The 17,353-nt window shown below is 42.1% G+C and overlaps 1 protein-coding gene across 4 annotated transcripts in view; it reads right to left on the bottom strand.

The window, feature by feature from the left end:
* NUP133 (nucleoporin 133) overlaps positions 1-17,353 on the bottom strand; it is a 951,293-nt gene that overhangs the window by 115,166 nt on the left and 818,774 nt on the right. For all 4 annotated transcript variants that reach the window (XM_077486543.1, XM_077486541.1, XM_077486544.1 and 1 more), the window contains 2 exons: positions 14,364-14,499; positions 3,932-4,050 (listed from right to left, as the gene is read on the bottom strand). In XM_077486543.1, the coding sequence (XP_077342669.1) occupies positions 3,932-4,050; positions 14,364-14,499 (255 nt within the window). The remainder of the gene's footprint in view (positions 1-3,931; positions 4,051-14,363; positions 14,500-17,353) is intronic.

Here is a 17,353-nt window from a genome sequence, read left to right on the forward strand (position 1 = left end):
GAACGAGCCACTGCCTCAGCCTTCCTGTCCGTGGGATCCTTGAATGCAGTCCTCTCAGCCGGGATCGTTGTTACTTTATTTAACCTGGATAATGGCGAGTCCACGACCAGAGGAGCCGACCATTTTTTGAGAAGGCTCTCCTCAAAAGGGAAACGCACCGCCATGTATTTGGGGACCGAAAAGGTCCGTTGTGGGCATCTCCATTCCTTGTAAATGAACTTGTCCAAATAAATCAGATACGGGTACACCTTAGGTGAACGTGCTGGCTTGCTGGACCCAAAAGGGACCGGTACATCAGCAGATGGATCCACTGGCTCCTGAATCTTCAGGGTATCACACACAGCTGTGATAAGTGCTCCAACAAGCGCTTTGTCACGCATGGACATGGACTCATCCTCACTGTCCAAACGGTCCTGGTCAGCGTCGTCTAAGAAGACAGAGCAGGGGTCACCAGCCTCAGTAGGACCAGAGTCTGTATCACAGCTCTCCCCAGAGGACAGGGGGGGGGGGCAGGGGGGAAGGGGCCGCTTTAGTGCACCTTTCTACCCTTGCACCACCTCCAATTTGGAAATGAACAAATTGAGGACCGCTGTCAGGGTGTCCATGGGCACTGCGCAGTCTGCAGGTGACCTGTCTGCCACCCGAAGGGGACTTAGGACAGTGACAGTCCCACCCTTCTTACTGCCGCTGGCTGAGAGGCTCTTTCCCGCTGGACTCACCACCCTGAGGAGTTCTGCGCTATCCAGCAAGCAGCACCTGTAGTCCCTGTGGGCTCCCAGGTGCAGTGGAAACAAAAGCTGTGTCGGTAGCAGCCTCTGCAAATAGCCCCAAACCTCTCTGAAGTGTGCTCAGGCTTCAATAAAATGGCCGCCCAGCGTATAGTACAAAGACATAAAACACAGGCAAAATGGCTGTGAGAGCACATGGGCACATGCTGCCACTAGAGAACACTGAAAAAATAGGATTTTTTGTACTCACCGTAAAATCCTTTTCTCTGTAATTCACCGACCGACACAGCTCCTCTCTGTAACAAAATGGGTTGTTAGCCCTATCACTGGCGATTACTAGGCAAAGTTCTAATACAACATTTCAGAACCCTTAGGCTACAATCCCCCACACTCTGCCCTAGCAGCCTCAGTACGTCAACAAGCAGTATAACAAAGAGAAAAAAGGAGGGGCGGGTGCTGTGTCGGTCGGTGAATTACAAAGAAAAGGATTTTACTCTGAGTACAAAAAATGGGACGTCCCTAAGCAGTGCCAAACGAGGGGTGGGAAAAACAGCATAAAAACTTCACCCACTATGGCAGGTGGGAACTAGTGAAACTAAACCCACAAAAAAACAGCAGTGCGTGGAAAACCACCACAAAACAACAGGGTATCCTTAACAGGAGTGATCCCCAGACCGCAGCCAACTGTGGAAGTAATGCAACAGTGCATTAATATAACAGTACTGCATTTTTTCGAAAAAACTGGTTGCATATTCAATTGCAACTACATGGCCGCCTGAAAAACTTTGCGGCCAAAATAGGCATCAGCCGATGCACTGACATCTACCTTGTGAAACTTGCCAAACGTATGGACAGACGACCAAGTCGCGGCCTTACACATCTGAGCGACAAACTCTTGGTGTCGGAAGGCCCAAGGCGTTCTGATTGCCCTTGTGGAGTGAGCCGTTACCAGAAAGGGGGGCACCTGCCCCTTCAAGGCGTAGGCTTGTACTACAATCTGTCTGATCCACCTGGAAATGGTGGCCGACGAGACCGCCATGCCTTTCTTTGGACCAGCCACTGAAACAAACAGTGAGTCTGACTTCTGAAAGGGAGCCGTGGCAGACAAATACACCTTCAGAGCCCTAACCACATCTAGAGTGTGAAGGGTCACCTCCTTAGGGTGCTTCAGCTTAGTACACAGAGAAGGTAATACAATGTCCTCATTGATATGAAAAGCCGAGATCACTTCGGGTAGAAAGAACGGTTGCGGAAGGCAACACCACCTTATCCCTGTGGATAACCAGATAGGGTGACTTGCAGAACAAGGCTGCCAGCTCCGAAATCCTCCTGGCCGATGTGATGGCCACTATGAAGACCACTTTCTGGGAAAGAGTCAACAAGGGAATCTCCCTGATATTTTCAAACAGCGGTTTTTGAAGCTCCAACAACACCAGGTTCAAATCCCATGGAGGTAACGGTGGACGTACCGGAGGGACTACGTGTCGTACCCCCTGAACGAAGGTACTAAGGAGTGCGATGCCAGGGGTCATTGAAAAAAGACAGCTAAGGCTGAGATTTGCCCTTTGATGGTTCTTAATGCCAATCTCTGGCCAACTCCTTGCTGGAGAAACAGCAGGATCCTGGATATGGAAAAGGAGCGCGGATGCCATCCTTGCTCCTCACACATGGAAATATAGGCCTTCCAGGTACTATGGTATATCCGACTGAGCCCAGGTTCCTAAACACTTGGCTCTCAATAGCCATGCCGTTAAAGCTGTCTGCTTGGCAGGCTGGAGGGTTGTTGCCCAAGGGACCGCCCCCTGGTTGGAACTAAGAGTTCTGAGTGTTGTGTTACAACTAATGCCTAGAATCTCCTAGTAATAGGGCAAACAACCCAATGGCTAAGAGAGGAGCTGTGTCGGTCGGTGAATATAAGAGAAAATCAGATTTGCGATCTGTTGTTATTCAAGTATTTGCCTCTGCTCTTGGGGTTATTCGTTGTTGAGGAATCCTCTGAAAGCAGGTTGACAGTACCATTGAGTATATTGCTCTTGATTCTCAGTCATTCTACAGTTAATTTACAATACTTGAACTTTATTTCTACTGTTTGTTACCATTCCACAGAAACTTCACAGTAAAGACTGTTTCTGTGTTTTTTTTACAATGTGTGTCTGTATTACTTTTCTTGCACTTACACGATTGCCAAGTGTGCCAGAGAGGCAGAGTACACAACCAAATACACTCAAGCAGCTCCTCCGAGGGCAGCGTACAGAGATAGGTATGGATGATTCCACGCAAGGACTAAGTACCAGCAAGAAAAAATTAAGTAAATGGAATAAGAGAATAAAAGAATATAAAGAGAACCGCTGCTCCTACCAATTACTACCATCTAAGTGGAGTAAATGAAAGGAAAGTCAAGTAGATATGGCACTGTTCTGTTGATTCATGCAATTTACTATGTGAAAAGTGATATGTTAAATTAAAAATTATAATAATTATATAACTCAATTGAGAAAGTAATGTAGCCCTAATTAAAGTGTACGATAATCGACCAATATTAATAAATTCATACTAACCATACACAAGTACTCAGAAAACAAATCATTATGCTATATGCAGTTGATAATATTGTAGGCAATTACCTGTCTTGAAAGTAAAAAAGTGACAATAGTGAAACTATATAAATGTAGAAATAAGTCAATTACTAAAACGATTTACTTATTCATACATTTTTACTATTGTCACTTTTTTTACTTTAAAGGCAGGTGATTACCCAAGATATTATCAACTGCATATAGCATGACTGTTTTCTGAGTACTTGTGTATGGTTAGTATGAATTTATTAATATTGGTGGATTATCGTACACTTTGATTAGGGCTACATCCCTTTCTCAATTGAGTTATGTAATTATAATAATTTTTAATTTAACATATCACTTGTCACATTGTAATTTACAAGTTGCATGAATCAACAGAACAGCGTCATAGCGCTACAGAGAGCAGAAGGATGAGTTCCCAGCATAGGTAAGGAGATAACCACGGTGTTTCCTGCTACTCAGTGTGGTCAGTGTTTAATAGAAAAGCAGAGTGACTGGCAGGAACACCAGGCATTTCACACAAGGTAATACAAAGAAAAGAGTATACTTTTTCATACAAGTACATGGTACATCAGGCACATATCAGGAAAAGGAAATGTTGGAGTAACAAACACTTTAACATACCTTGATTAATTCTAATGGTGTCAACACAGGCATCGTGTTTAATTCCATTTTTTTATCCTCTAGAATCTGGGGAGGCAAGGTTTCTTGATGAAGAAGAAAATGTTCCTGGTCGGCAATTTCTTAAAAAATAAAATAAAATAACCAAATATTTAACATTCCATTTTGAAAGTAATGAACTTACTTTAACAGAAAAAATAACCTAGACAGACATTCACATCTACAGTATATTCAGAGCATTCAGTGTTGATTTCAAGAATATTACAGGGGGATAAATTATAAACTGTGAAATAATTTCTTTTTAGACATTTACCTAGAACAAGTATACAAATAAAGAGATTTAATTCATAACTAATTTGCATGCTCATTTCATGTCAACAACTCACAAAGTACTAACCTTTTCACTGCCTGTGATTAAGTAGCATTTCTTTCGCATTGGCTTTTCTGTGGCAGTAGTCTGAGCCTCTATAAAGCTGCTGATCACTTTCACGCATGCGATAATGTGAACACCCCCCCCCCCCCCATTTCCCTAGCTCTATGTATCCCAGGTTCTTATGCTCCTCTCGGGTACCCAGGACGGGTGTCAGAGGAGAGAGTGAAGGTTCATCATCTTTCTATATAGTTATTTGTTAAAGACAATCAAAAAAATTACACAAAAAAGTAAAGCCCCCTGCTTTAAAATAAACTTGTATTACTTTTTTTGTGAAAATATTCACATTTTTAAAATGAGAATATGACTATGATAAACAATCGTGAGACTTAAAAAATATCAATCACCACCATTTTATTCTCCAGGGTCTCTACTTTCAGAAAACATACTGTATTTTTCGTAGTTGTTACTAATTTTCAGGCCTAAAATGTGCATTTTAATGTGTGAAAAAACATTGCAAAAATGTTTAGCTAGTGTCCCCAATGAAGGTCTCAAAAATTTCATTCGATAAAGGATAAAAACGCGTGAGCTTTTATATGAGGCTATAACAAAATAGGGTTCATGGTCTTGCAAATTAGGGATGGAGGCTAACTAGGGAGGAGAACAGTGGGACTTTGTATGAAGCATGCAAGATAAATGGGTACAAATATGTCTGACTAATAACTGGTAATAATATGCAAACTGCTATACAATAGTAAATTGTAAACAAGGAATAATTTTATATAAAAGGTAAAATATTTATTCCATATTGTAATACATAAAAGTATACTAGCATAATAAAATAGCAATACATGGAATTACCAGACTCTCTTGATCAATATGAATAACAAATGTAAAACATATACACGATATCATCATAGTACAGCAAGATTGCAAAAGGTTCCTAGATGGTAACAACGTGAGTAGCATCCAATTGCTTGATGTGGTTTCGTAGAATAGCTCCACTCATCAGGAGCAGATGCAATGTGGGTATCTAAGGATGTATATAGTGTAACCTGGGGGACAGGTAGCAGGTACAAAGCTCTCTGGGATGAGCAGTTGCTTAGGCACAGATACCTCATCCAGTGATGTAGTGACAAACAGTGCTTTGTTTATTGGTGTTATATACAAGTCCAAATAAGGGTGCTGTACAGTGTTCCAGAAAACAAATAAAGGACAGAAATAGCAAAACACCAATCCTAGCCATGTCTCGGCTCAGCTTTTCCCAACCTTTTTCTTTTCACAAAAGGTAAAGATAGTGTAGCGCTTCTAAGGTGATAAGTGTAATCAACATAAATTAAAAGGATAATCATATAACAGAGATCATATGGATAATATGAATGGGTGAAGAAAAAGTCCAAAAATGGGCACAAGTTTCCACAATGCAGCTGGCACGAGGATGGCCGAACCGCCTCAAAGCAGGAGGGAGATCCCACTAAACGAATGTGTCCATGTGAATCAGCTTGTCTGTAAACATCAAGGAAGGTAGATAAATACTTCTTACCAACTCTGTTGGACTCACACAGTCGTATGACAGTTGAGTCTGAAAGGCTTGAGGTCACAATCTGGGACCAAGGAGTGGATCGAGGGAGGTCCGTCGAACTGGTGAGGAAACTCCAAACGGCTGTATGCCCGATGATGTATTTCACAGATGGAACATCAGGATAGTTTATAATCCAGCTCAGACGCGGCCCATTACACACCGATACTCCAATCTCCCCAAGATGGGGAGGAAGATGTTTGGGGGTTTAGACCAAAAAGAAGAAAGGAGAAAAGAAAAAAGGGCTCCACATGGTGCGGGTCAGACGGTATAAAATAGTAATTTATTAAAGTCAAAAAATTATTAATGACTTAGTGATCACAAAAAATGGAATAAAATGGAACTAAAAGCAATGTAGGGTGCCAACAGCTAGCCCGACGTGTTTCGACACATATGCGTCGGGCTAGCTGTTGGCACCCTACATTGCTTTTAGTTCCATTTTATTCCATTTTTTGTGATCACTAAGTCATTAATAATTTTTTTGACTTTAATAAATTACTATTTTATACCGTCTGACCCGCACCATGTGGAGCCCTTTTTTCTTTTCTCCTTTCTTCTTTTTGGTCTAAACCCCCAAACATCTTCCTCCCCATCTTGGGGAGATTGGAGTATCGGTGTGTAATGGGCCACGTCTGAGCTGGATTATAAACTATCCTGATGTTCCATCTGTGAAATACATCATCGGGCATACAGCCGTTTGGAGTTTCCTCACCAGTTCGACGGACCTCCCTCGATCCACTCCTTGGTCCCAGATTGTGACCTCAAGCCTTTCAGACTCAACTGTCATACGACTGTGTGAGTCCAACAGAGTTGGTAAGAAGTATTTATCTACCTTCCTTGATGTTTACAGACAAGCTGATTCACATGGACACATTCGTTTAGTGGGATCTCCCTCCTGCTTTGAGGCGGTTCGGCCATCCTCGTGCCAGCTGCATTGTGGAAACTTGTGCCCATTTTTGGACTTTTTCTTCACCCATTCATATTATCCATATGATCTCTGTTATATGATTATCCTTTTAATTTATGTTGATTACACTTATCACCATAGAAGCGCTACACTATCTTTACCTTTTGCTTGTTGAACTTTGTTTTTGGTGTTGGCTGCTGTTTTGGCTGTTGTGGCTGTTTTTTTGTATATATTTGACTATAGCGCAGTGTTTTTCCCCCTATTTTTTCTTTTCACAGACCAGCTTTGTCTGTATGTCCCAGGCAGAGAGCAAAGGCTGTCTGCTCAGGTGAGCTTAAAGAGGGATTCCGCCCAAAAAAAAAAATATTAAAAGCAAGCAGCTATAAATATTAAAGCTGCTGACTTTTAATAAATGGACACTCACCTGTCCCGGGTTCCAGCGATGGCGGCAGCCGAGGCCGATCGACCGCTCGGGCCTCGGCTGCTGCCGCCGCCATTCGAGGTGAGGGAATCAGGAAGTAAAGCGCATCGGCTTCACTTCCCGGTTCCCTACTGCGCATGCGCGAGCCGCGCAATAGGAGATCTCCGCGCTGTCACTGGGACCCGTGTGTGTCCCAGCAGACAGCGCAGGAAATGGCGTAGACTCCCGTGGGAGTCTATGCCCGTAAGTGGGTGAAAATACCTGTCTTTGACAGGCATCTCAACCCCCCTCCCCCCTGAAAGGTGTCAATTGTGACACCGGAGGGGGGGGGGGTTCCGATCAGCGGAGGTTCCACTTTAGGGTGGAATCCCGCTTTAAATTAGCCTTTGGGAAGAGGACCAAGACCCAAACTGGATCATGGATCAGATTTCTGAATGTGTACGAGAGGAGCCTGGGAGACGTATAAACCCCGAACAGGACTTTTCCTGGCTCTCTCTGGGACGCTCTGCTACAATAGATAATGTAAGTTGTAAATAAACACTATGTCTCTCCATGGGAGAGGGGGATACAAAAAGAGTGTAGTGGAAGAGAACCCACCCTGCTAGGGATCAAGTATGTGTCTAGGTGTGAAGCGTTAAAGGACTAGAAGCCAGCCGCTGGGGTAATCATCAGTCATGGGAGCGAAGGCAGTAAACCCAGAGCACAAAGATTCCCAAACAGGGAACAGATATTTTGAAGCGTGCGATTCAATGAATGAGGGTGATATGGATAACATCACCAAAATCTATATAAAGTAAATAAATATGATAGTGATTGAACAAATCACAGTGTAAAATACATAGTAGATACGCAAGGTGGACCATAGATGGTACCAGACAATGATAAGTGAAATCGACAAGGTAAGATAAAGTAAAGAAAGTAGGACCAAAGATGTAGATGAAAAGTAATAGTGAGAGAGTAACAACAGTAGCGCAAAAAGAAAAAAAAACAATAGCAGTCCAAAGTGTGGAAAGCCAGGAAGGAAAAGAACCTTGATATCTAAACCAATGTGCTAGACTCAGAGGTGCCACGTATCCACATAACCAGCCACATGGAGTATCTGAACACAATAAGGGGAGTATATATACTCTGTGGACAGGTGCTGGGTAACTACCAACAGGCCATCACCCGAGCGGACAAGTCTGCCAAGCGCATGGTGCCAAAACTCCCCATGAGAGACGCAAATGGAAGTGGTCAGTGCAGGCGTACTGACGTCAGCAAAGCCTGTGTTGTGCCCAGGGCGCTGGGGGTGTGGCGTCGACATAGCAGAACACAACCTGCGTCCCAAAGGGGGTGAAGGGGAAAAAGGGAAATTGTCCGATGTGCCTCGCAGCTCCTGGATCTGTGAACCAAATCAGCCGGAACAAACCGTCCACAGCACTCACAGACCTTGATAACAAGACTACAAGACACAAAGGGTGGGGATAAATAGTAATCACAACCTACATTCTTATAAACCTTTCCCATGCCGACACATAAGAGAATAAATTGATTTAGAAATCAAAGTAACATTATGTTCTTTTCCTTCTTGGTTTTCCACACTTCTATTGTGATCTTTTCGGGCTACTATTGTTACTCTCTCACTATTTTCATCTACATCTTAGGTCCTACTTTCTTGACTTTATCTTACCTTGTTGATTTAACTTCTTATCACTGTTTGGTACCATGTATGGTTCACCACACATATCTACTAAGTATATTACACAGTGATTTGTTCAATCACAATCATATTTATTTACTTTTTTACTGTAAGAGCGGCAAGGATGTGTAATTCCCTTCCACAGGTGGTGGTTTCAGCAGAGGGCATTGATAGTTTCAAGAAACTATTAGATAAGCACCTGAATGACCGCAACATACAGGGATATACAATGTAATACTGACATATAAACGCATACATAGGTTGAACTTGTGTCTTTTTTCAACCTCACCCACTATGTAACTTTATATAGCTTTTGGTGATGTTATCCATATCATACACATTCATGGGATATCACACTCTTCGGAATATCTGTTACCTGTTTGGGTTGTCATCTTTGTGCTCTGGGTTTACCGCCTTAGCTCCCACAAATGATGATTGCCCCAGCTGGCCTCCAGTCCTCACTGCTTCACACCTAGACTCCTACTTGATCCCTAGCAGGGTGGGTTCTCCTCCACTACTCTCTTTATGTAGCCCCACTCTTCCATGCAGAGACATAGTGTTTATTTACATCCTTAGATACCCACATTACATCCACTCCTGATGAGTGGAGCTATTCCATGAAACACGTCAAGCAATTGGATGCTACTCAAGTTGTTACCATCTAGGAACCTTTTAAAATCTTGCTGTACTTTGCTGATATTATGTATATTCATATGGATCAAAAGAGTCTGGCAACACCATGTATTACTATTTTATTATGCTATTATACTTATATTCATTACAATATGGAATACATATTTTATCTTTATATAAAATTATTCCTTGTTTACAATTCACTATTATATAGCAGTTTGCATATTATTACCAGTTATTAGCCAGGCATATTTGTATGGCATGGTCTTAATGCACTATAAGCATGCACCATTAGAGAAAAAAAAAATAGAAGATAGTCTAATCACATGATCTGCATACATGGACGGAGCACAAGACCAAAAGATACAAGTCTAAATTAATTTACTGATGTTTTGTTAAAAGACAGCCAACGCATGTCAGGGGTCAAAGTTCAGTTAAAAATTTGAACTTTGAGTGGACTCAAAGTAAGACTTTCCTGTTAGAATCTGTGCAGGTTAATGGATTGCTGGATTAGGATGCCTAGCCAGCAATATCTGCATTAACAGTCAAAATATTTTTATTTTATTTTGACTGCTGATGCAGATACTGCTGGCCAGGAATCTTATTGCAGCAAACAGCTTCCCGCCACAGATTCAATCAGTAAAGCCTTACTTTGAGTCCATTCAAGGCACTCGTTGAAGGGAGAGTTCCTTTGACCCCTGAAATGCATTGGCTGTCTTAACATCAATAAATTTATTTGGACTTATCGTTTGGTCTGGCACTCTTTTTCCTATGCACGTCTTTTCCTGGTAATCTTGTCTGTTGCGAGCAGCCTAACCTGAGCCAGTGGGCTCTTGAAATATTTTTATGTCCTCTCGCTACCTTGTTTAAATTCATATCAAAGTCCCAGTGCCTCTTGAATGCCCTTTTTTTCATTGGTGATCACATGACCTGTCAATTATTTGACAGGCTTCTCTTCCTCTGCATAATGTTCACTGTGGGACACCAAAGGCTCCACAGCACAGTCTACATTTTATGAAAGATCACAAAACACGGTTGTCGCGTGGACTAAACAAACATTGCCTGCTGGAGATTGCATAGTGATATCAACCCACGTTTAGGAAAGGAGCCTTAGGTATGTATCAGAGGGCAAATATGATAACCAAGTATACAGTTAGGTCCATATATATTTGGACACAGGCACAATTTTAGATTTTTTTTCAGGTATTTACCAACATATTCAAGCTATCTCTCAGGTTTACTTTGAGGGTATGCATATCCAAATCAGAGGAAGGGATTAGAAATTTCAGCTCTTAAGAATAGCCACCCTCTATTTTTCAAGGGACCAAAAGTAATTGGACAATTGAATCAAAAGCAGTTTCATGGCCAGGTATGGGATACGCATTCGTTATTTCTCCATCAATTAAGCAGGTAAAGGTTCTGGAGTTGATTCTAAATGTGATATTTGCATCTGGAATCAATTGCTGTGAACCTACATCATGCATTCAAAGGAGCAGCCAATGCAAGTGAAACAGGCAATTGTAAGGCTTCAAAAACTAAACACATCCATCAGGGAACAGCAACATTAGGAGTGGCCAAATCAACAGTTATGAATTTCCTCAGAATGCACCTAACATCCAGACAAGGACACTCTCCAGGAGGTGGACGTATCAGCGTCAAAGTCAACAATCAGGAGAAGACTTCACAAGAGCAAACACAGAGGGTTAACCAGAAGGTGCAAAACATTCATAAGCCTGAGGAATAGAAAAGCCAGATTAGACTTTGCAAAAAAAAAATCTAAAAAAGCCAGACCAGTTCTAGGAAAGAATTCTTTGGACAGATGAAACTAAGATTAATCTGTACCAAAATGACAGGCAGAAAAGCGTGGAAAAGGCTTGGAACAGCTCATGATCCAAAGCACACAGTGTCATCTGTACAAGATGGTAAATGCAGTGTGATGGCATGGGCATGCATGGCTTCCAGTGGCGCCGGGTCACTGGTGTTTATTGATGATGTGACAAGCAGCCAGATGAATGCTGCAGTGTTTAGAGATATACTGTCAGCTCAGATTCAGCCAAATGCAGCAAAGTTGATTGGACGAGGCTTCACAGTACAGATGGACCATGATCCAAAACACTACAAAAGCAACCCAGGCTTTAAGGAAAATAAGTGGCATATTCTGCAATGGCCGGGTCAATCAACTGATCTAAACCCAATTGAGCATGCATTTCACTTGCTGAAGGCACAACAAAAGGCAGAAAGATCCACAAACAACAACTGAAGACAGATGCAGTTATAGCCTGGCAAAGCATCAGAAAGGAAGAAACCCAGTCTTTGGTAATGTCCATGGGTTCCAAACTTCAGGCAGTCATTGCCAGTAAAGGATTCTCAAAAAAATTACATTTGAGCCCCTGAAAATAGGGGGAGACTATGTATAAAAATTGTTGCAGTTCCTAAAATTTGTACCTACTATTTATGTTCAACCCCTTGAATTAAAGCTTAAAGTCTGCACTTCAAATTCATTTGGATTGTTTCGTTTTAATTTTATTCTGGTGGGATAAAGAGCCAAAAGTACGAAAATTGTGCCTGTGCCCAAATATATATGGACTTATATACTTTATAGACCTAAGAATATGAAGGCAAATGTATTTGTATTGTTCAGAACATTTTCCCTCCCTCATTTTTATGAAGGGTTTATTATATTTAACCCCTTCCCGCTGAGCGTACGCAGATGTGCGTACTCGGCTTCCGGGGGGGTATACCGGGATGATGCCTGCACCTGCAGGCATCATCCTGGTACCGTTTTTTTCAGCAGGCGATTGGCTATCCAGCCATAACAACCGATGCGGCTAAAAGCCGCTCGGCTGTTATGCCGGAGGAGCAGAAGACGACATCCCCCCCCTCCCGCCGCCTCCCACCGCTGTTACCAGTGCTCCCGCTCGATCGGGAGCACCGATTCCATGTCCGATGCCTCCGGCTGCTGGGGAGGAACTGGAATGAAGCCGTAATCGGCTTTGTTCCAGTCTCCTCATAGTAAACACGGAAGCGACGTCATGACGTCACTTCCCGTTTACTCGGCTGCCAATGGTGCCGGTTTAAAAAAAATATCCGGTATTCAGAATCGCCGTTTTCGGCAATCTGAATACATTGAAGTGTAAAGGAGGGGTGTGGGGTCTTTTAGACCCCCCCGATCCCTCCATAAAGAGTACCTGTCACCACCTATTACTGTCACAAGGGATGTTTACATTCCTTGTGACAGCAATAAAAGTGATCAAATTTTTTTTTTTAAACAATTTAGTCATTTTAAAATAAATAACATTTTTTTTTAAAGCGCCCGCCGTCCCCGCGAGCTTGCGAAGCAAAGAAAACGCATATGGAAGTCGCGCCGTGTATGTCAACGGTGTTCAAATCACACATGTGAGGTATCGCCGTGATCGTCAGAGCGAGAGCAATAATTCTAGCACTAGACCTCCTCTGTAACGCTAACCTGGTAACCGTAAAAATGTTTTAAAGCATCGCTTATTGAGATTTTTAGGTACCGTACTTTGTCGTCAATCCACAAGTGCGTGCAATTATAAAGTGTGACATGTTTGGTATCTATTTACTCGGCGTAACATTATCTTTCACATTATGCAAAAAAAATGGGATAATTTTACTGTTTTGTGTTTTTTTAATTCATGAAAGTGTCCCTTTTCCCAAAAAGTTGCGTTTAAAACACCGCTGCGCAAATACCGTGTGACATAAAATATTGCAACAATCGCTGTTTTATTCTCTAGAGTCTCTGCTAAAAAAATATATATAATGTTTGGGGGTTCCAAGTAATTTTCTAGCAAAAAATATGGATTTTAACTTGTAAACACCAAATGCTAAAAATAGGCTTAGTCATGAAAGGGTTATATATCAGATTTTTCTGTACTTACAGTGAATTAATTTTTGCATCCATATTCCTGCTGAGTGAACGTGATTCATGAAATGCGTAGATTTTTTCTATTCATGAGATGCCAAGACAGTTCGGTGTTAATACAGCATGTACTGATCTATGTATATGTATAATTATGTATCATCATTGTACACAGTGTATATGTTCATGGTATATTTTTACTGATATGTCAGCATTTGTATAGGGTTATGTTTATGTTTTGAAAATATTATCATGCATTTATAGACACAATTGCCTTTGATACAATGAAGGTTTTATCATATATTTACTCCATACACACATTATTGCAGCAATAAGCCTCATTTAAAGTCCCATCTTTTCTTTTGTTTCTATTTCATATATCCAGGGTTGGACGCCTTTTACAGTGACAGGTCAGGTCACACTTTTCTATTTTTAAGAATCATACAATTTGCTTATTCACAGTTGCTTTAGTGCCAAAATTTAATGTTTTTCTGAAGATCACAAAACGCAAATATTCAGGTAAATCAAAAATAAGTAAAAAAAAACTATTTCTCATGATCCATATATCAATACATTTTACCAATATTTAACCACTAAAACGAATAAAAAAAAATAGTAAACATACCAATTACATTTTGTGGGTTATGTAAAATGCAACCGCAAAACATTTAAATCTGTATATTGTAGCACCATATAACTACCTTAAATATTTATTTTATTTTTTAATTGTTTTTTATTAAGTTTTTACAGATAAAACAGCTTACATACAAACAATCTGCAAGTCATTCATAAAAATACAAAACATTCTCAAAATACACAAAAAATACATATAGGTACATGAATGGATCTACCCTTTAGCATGCACTTAAATACAAACATGAATCTATACCGCAGCATATACTCTTAAAACTCCTGGGCCGTCTAAATAACAAGAAAAAAGAGAAGAGGAGAAGTTGCAAACAAGTACCTTCAATTTTATCTTGTAATATGTCTTCATGCAAATCATATGCCAAAGCAGCCAATTTGCTCAGTGCTAACAGTGTCTTCTTCTTACTAAAGGAACGTCTCTCCATGTTTGCAAGGGTATACAGTGTTCTGTGGGCCTGCAATGAAGACGACAATAAGTAGAAAAATAAAAACATTTTTACTCACTGTAAAATGCACTTCCTGAAGTTCATTTAGAGAGAGACCGCACCGTGAGTTAGACTACCATCTACAGGAGGATCGGAGAATTGGCTTAGGCTCCCAGACACAGCAACTGAAAAGAACATCTGCTGATACAGACACATCGACCTTGTAAGCCTTGCAAACATGACAGAGATGCCTGATAGCAAAGGGCCCAACAAACAGTCATCACCCTAGTGGAGCAAGGATTACAAGAAAAAGAGGGAAGTTAGCCCTTCAATATTCACCTGAACAATGTGGGAAAACAGCCTAAACTGGGAGCTGGGGAGCCCTTCTAGCGACACTCTAGGATGAAAAATAAGGAATCTGCTTCCTGAAAAGAAACAGATTCAAATAAACCCAAGACTTAGGCCGCGTACACACGGGCGGATTGTCTGCCCAACTAAGTTCGTCAGACAATCCGACAGACAGTCCGTTCAAAATTTGAATGAACGGACTTGACCACACACGATGAGCAGACAGTCCGCTGAAAGCGTGCGTGATGACGTGTACAGCACGTACGACGGGACTAGAAAAACGACGTCCTATACACTGCAATGCAACCTTCGGCCGTGTAAATCCTTTCTGAGCATGCGCCATACTCTGTCCGTCCAACTTGCCTACACACGAGTGGACTGTCCGCTGAAACCAAGTTTGGACGGACAAAACCAAGTTTGAACGGACAAAATTACGGAAATTCCGTAAGACTTTGTTCGTCAGACAGTCCGCTGAAAAAGTCCGCTGAAGCCCACACACGAGCGGATTGTCCGCTGAAACACGGTTCAGCGGACTAAGTTGGACAGACAAGCCGCCCGTGTGTACGCGGCCTTAGAGTGCAAAATCTGGTGCAGCTGTGCACGGTAGCCAATCAGCTTCTAACAACCGCTTGTTCAATTAATCTTAGACAAAAAAAATGGAAGCTGAACCTCCAGTATACACTCTCCAGTTTTAGTAAATTAACCCCGATGTCTTTATTCAAATTAAAAGCAAGGAGCAATTTAGGAATAAAGGAAGGTATGCCACCTCAAGGAAAGTGAATACAAATAAATGTTATTAGTTCAAAATGAGGCACCTGAACAACTGAGTTCCATGGTTGAAGCTTGATTCGAGGGAGCTATATCACTGACATCCTGAAAAAAATGTTTGGGGCAATGAATGGGTAGCCAGAGACTTTTGAAACAGGATAACCAAGGCACACACCTAAGCTTTGATGGTGCATATAATCATCTTTTAATTGACTTGTAACTAGGTAAAAGAATTCACTCCCCTGGAAAGGGAGGGGAGAGGCAAATTACTTGAGGTTCCAGAACATTGATCAGGAAACTTGGCCTCCTCCAGTGATCAACATACCTGCACACAGAGGCCCCAAGCAATCTGCCTCAGCTCAGAAGGCTCATTTCCATCATGACCACCTTACACCGGAGACAAAACTGCAAAGGCAAGCTACCATGGAAAGCAGGGCATGAAGTGCAAACCGATTTCCCTGCCAAAAAAAAAAAAAGTTTCCTCTGCAAGGCCCTTGCATGAAACTGGGTAATTGGTATAATTTTTCAATAAAGGACACAATTAGACACAAAACTCACATGCAATTAATAGAGTGGCTTGACTGTGGAATTTCAGTTGCTGAAACCGAAAAATAGGATTTTTGTACTCACCGTAAAATCCTTTTCTCTGTAATTCACCGACCGACACAGCTCCTCTCTGTAACTAAATGGGTTTGTTAGCCTGCCACTAGGAGAACTAGGCAAAATTCTAACACAATACACAGAATTGTCAGTACCGCCCACGGGACGGACCCTGTGCTAACAACCCTCCCTGCTGCCCCAGCAGCCTCAGTACATCAACAAGCAGTATAACGTAGAAAAAAGGAGAGGTGGGTGCTGTGTCGGTCGGTGAATTACAGATTAAAGGATTTTACTGTGAGTACAAAAATCCTATTTTCTCTTATATCCACCGACGACACAGCTCTTCTCTGTAACTAAATGGGACGTCCCCAAGCAGTGCCAAACGAGGGGTGGGAAAAAACAGCATTAAAACTTCATCCACCATGGCAAGTGGGAACTAGTGAAACTAAACCCACAAAAAAATAGCAGTGTACGAAAAAACACACCGCCAAATAACCGGGTATTCTCACCAGGAGAGATCCCCAACAGTGCAACCTTTTTGCGGGAGTAATGCAACAGTGCATTAACAAACAGTACTGCGTTTTTAACGAAAAAACAGGAAAAAAAATCTCAATTGCAACTACACGGCCGCCTGCAAAACTTTGCGGCCAAAACAGGCATCAGCCGATGCACTGACATCTACCTTGTACAACTTGGTAAACGTATGGACAGATGACCAGGTCGCCGCCTTACACACCTGAGCGACCGACGCTTGGTGTCGAAAGGCCCAAGGCGTTCCGATTGCCCTCGTAGAGTGGGCCGTGACCGGAAAGGGGGGCACCTGCCCCTTCAAGGCATAGGCTTGTACTACAAACTGTCTGATCCACCTGGAAATGGTGGCAGACGAGACCGCCATACCCTTCTTTGGACCAGCCACCAAAACAAACAGCGAGTCTGACTTACGAAAGGGAGCCGTGGCCGACAAGTACACTTTTAGGGCCCTAACCACATCTAGAGTGTGAAGGGCCACCTCTTTGGGGTGCTTCGGCTTAGGACACAATGATGGTAATACAATGTCCTCATTGATATGAAAAGCCGAGACCACCTTCGGTAGACAGGACGGTTGCGGACGCAACACCACCTTATCCCTGTGGATGACCAGATAAGGCGACTTGCAGGACAAACCCGC

This window comes from Lithobates pipiens, unplaced genomic scaffold (assembly GCF_037356315.1).
Source record: "Lithobates pipiens isolate NorthernLeopardFrog02 unplaced genomic scaffold, aLitPip1_a1.2 Scaffold_18, whole genome shotgun sequence".
NCBI lineage: Eukaryota > Metazoa > Chordata > Amphibia > Anura > Ranidae > Lithobates > Lithobates pipiens.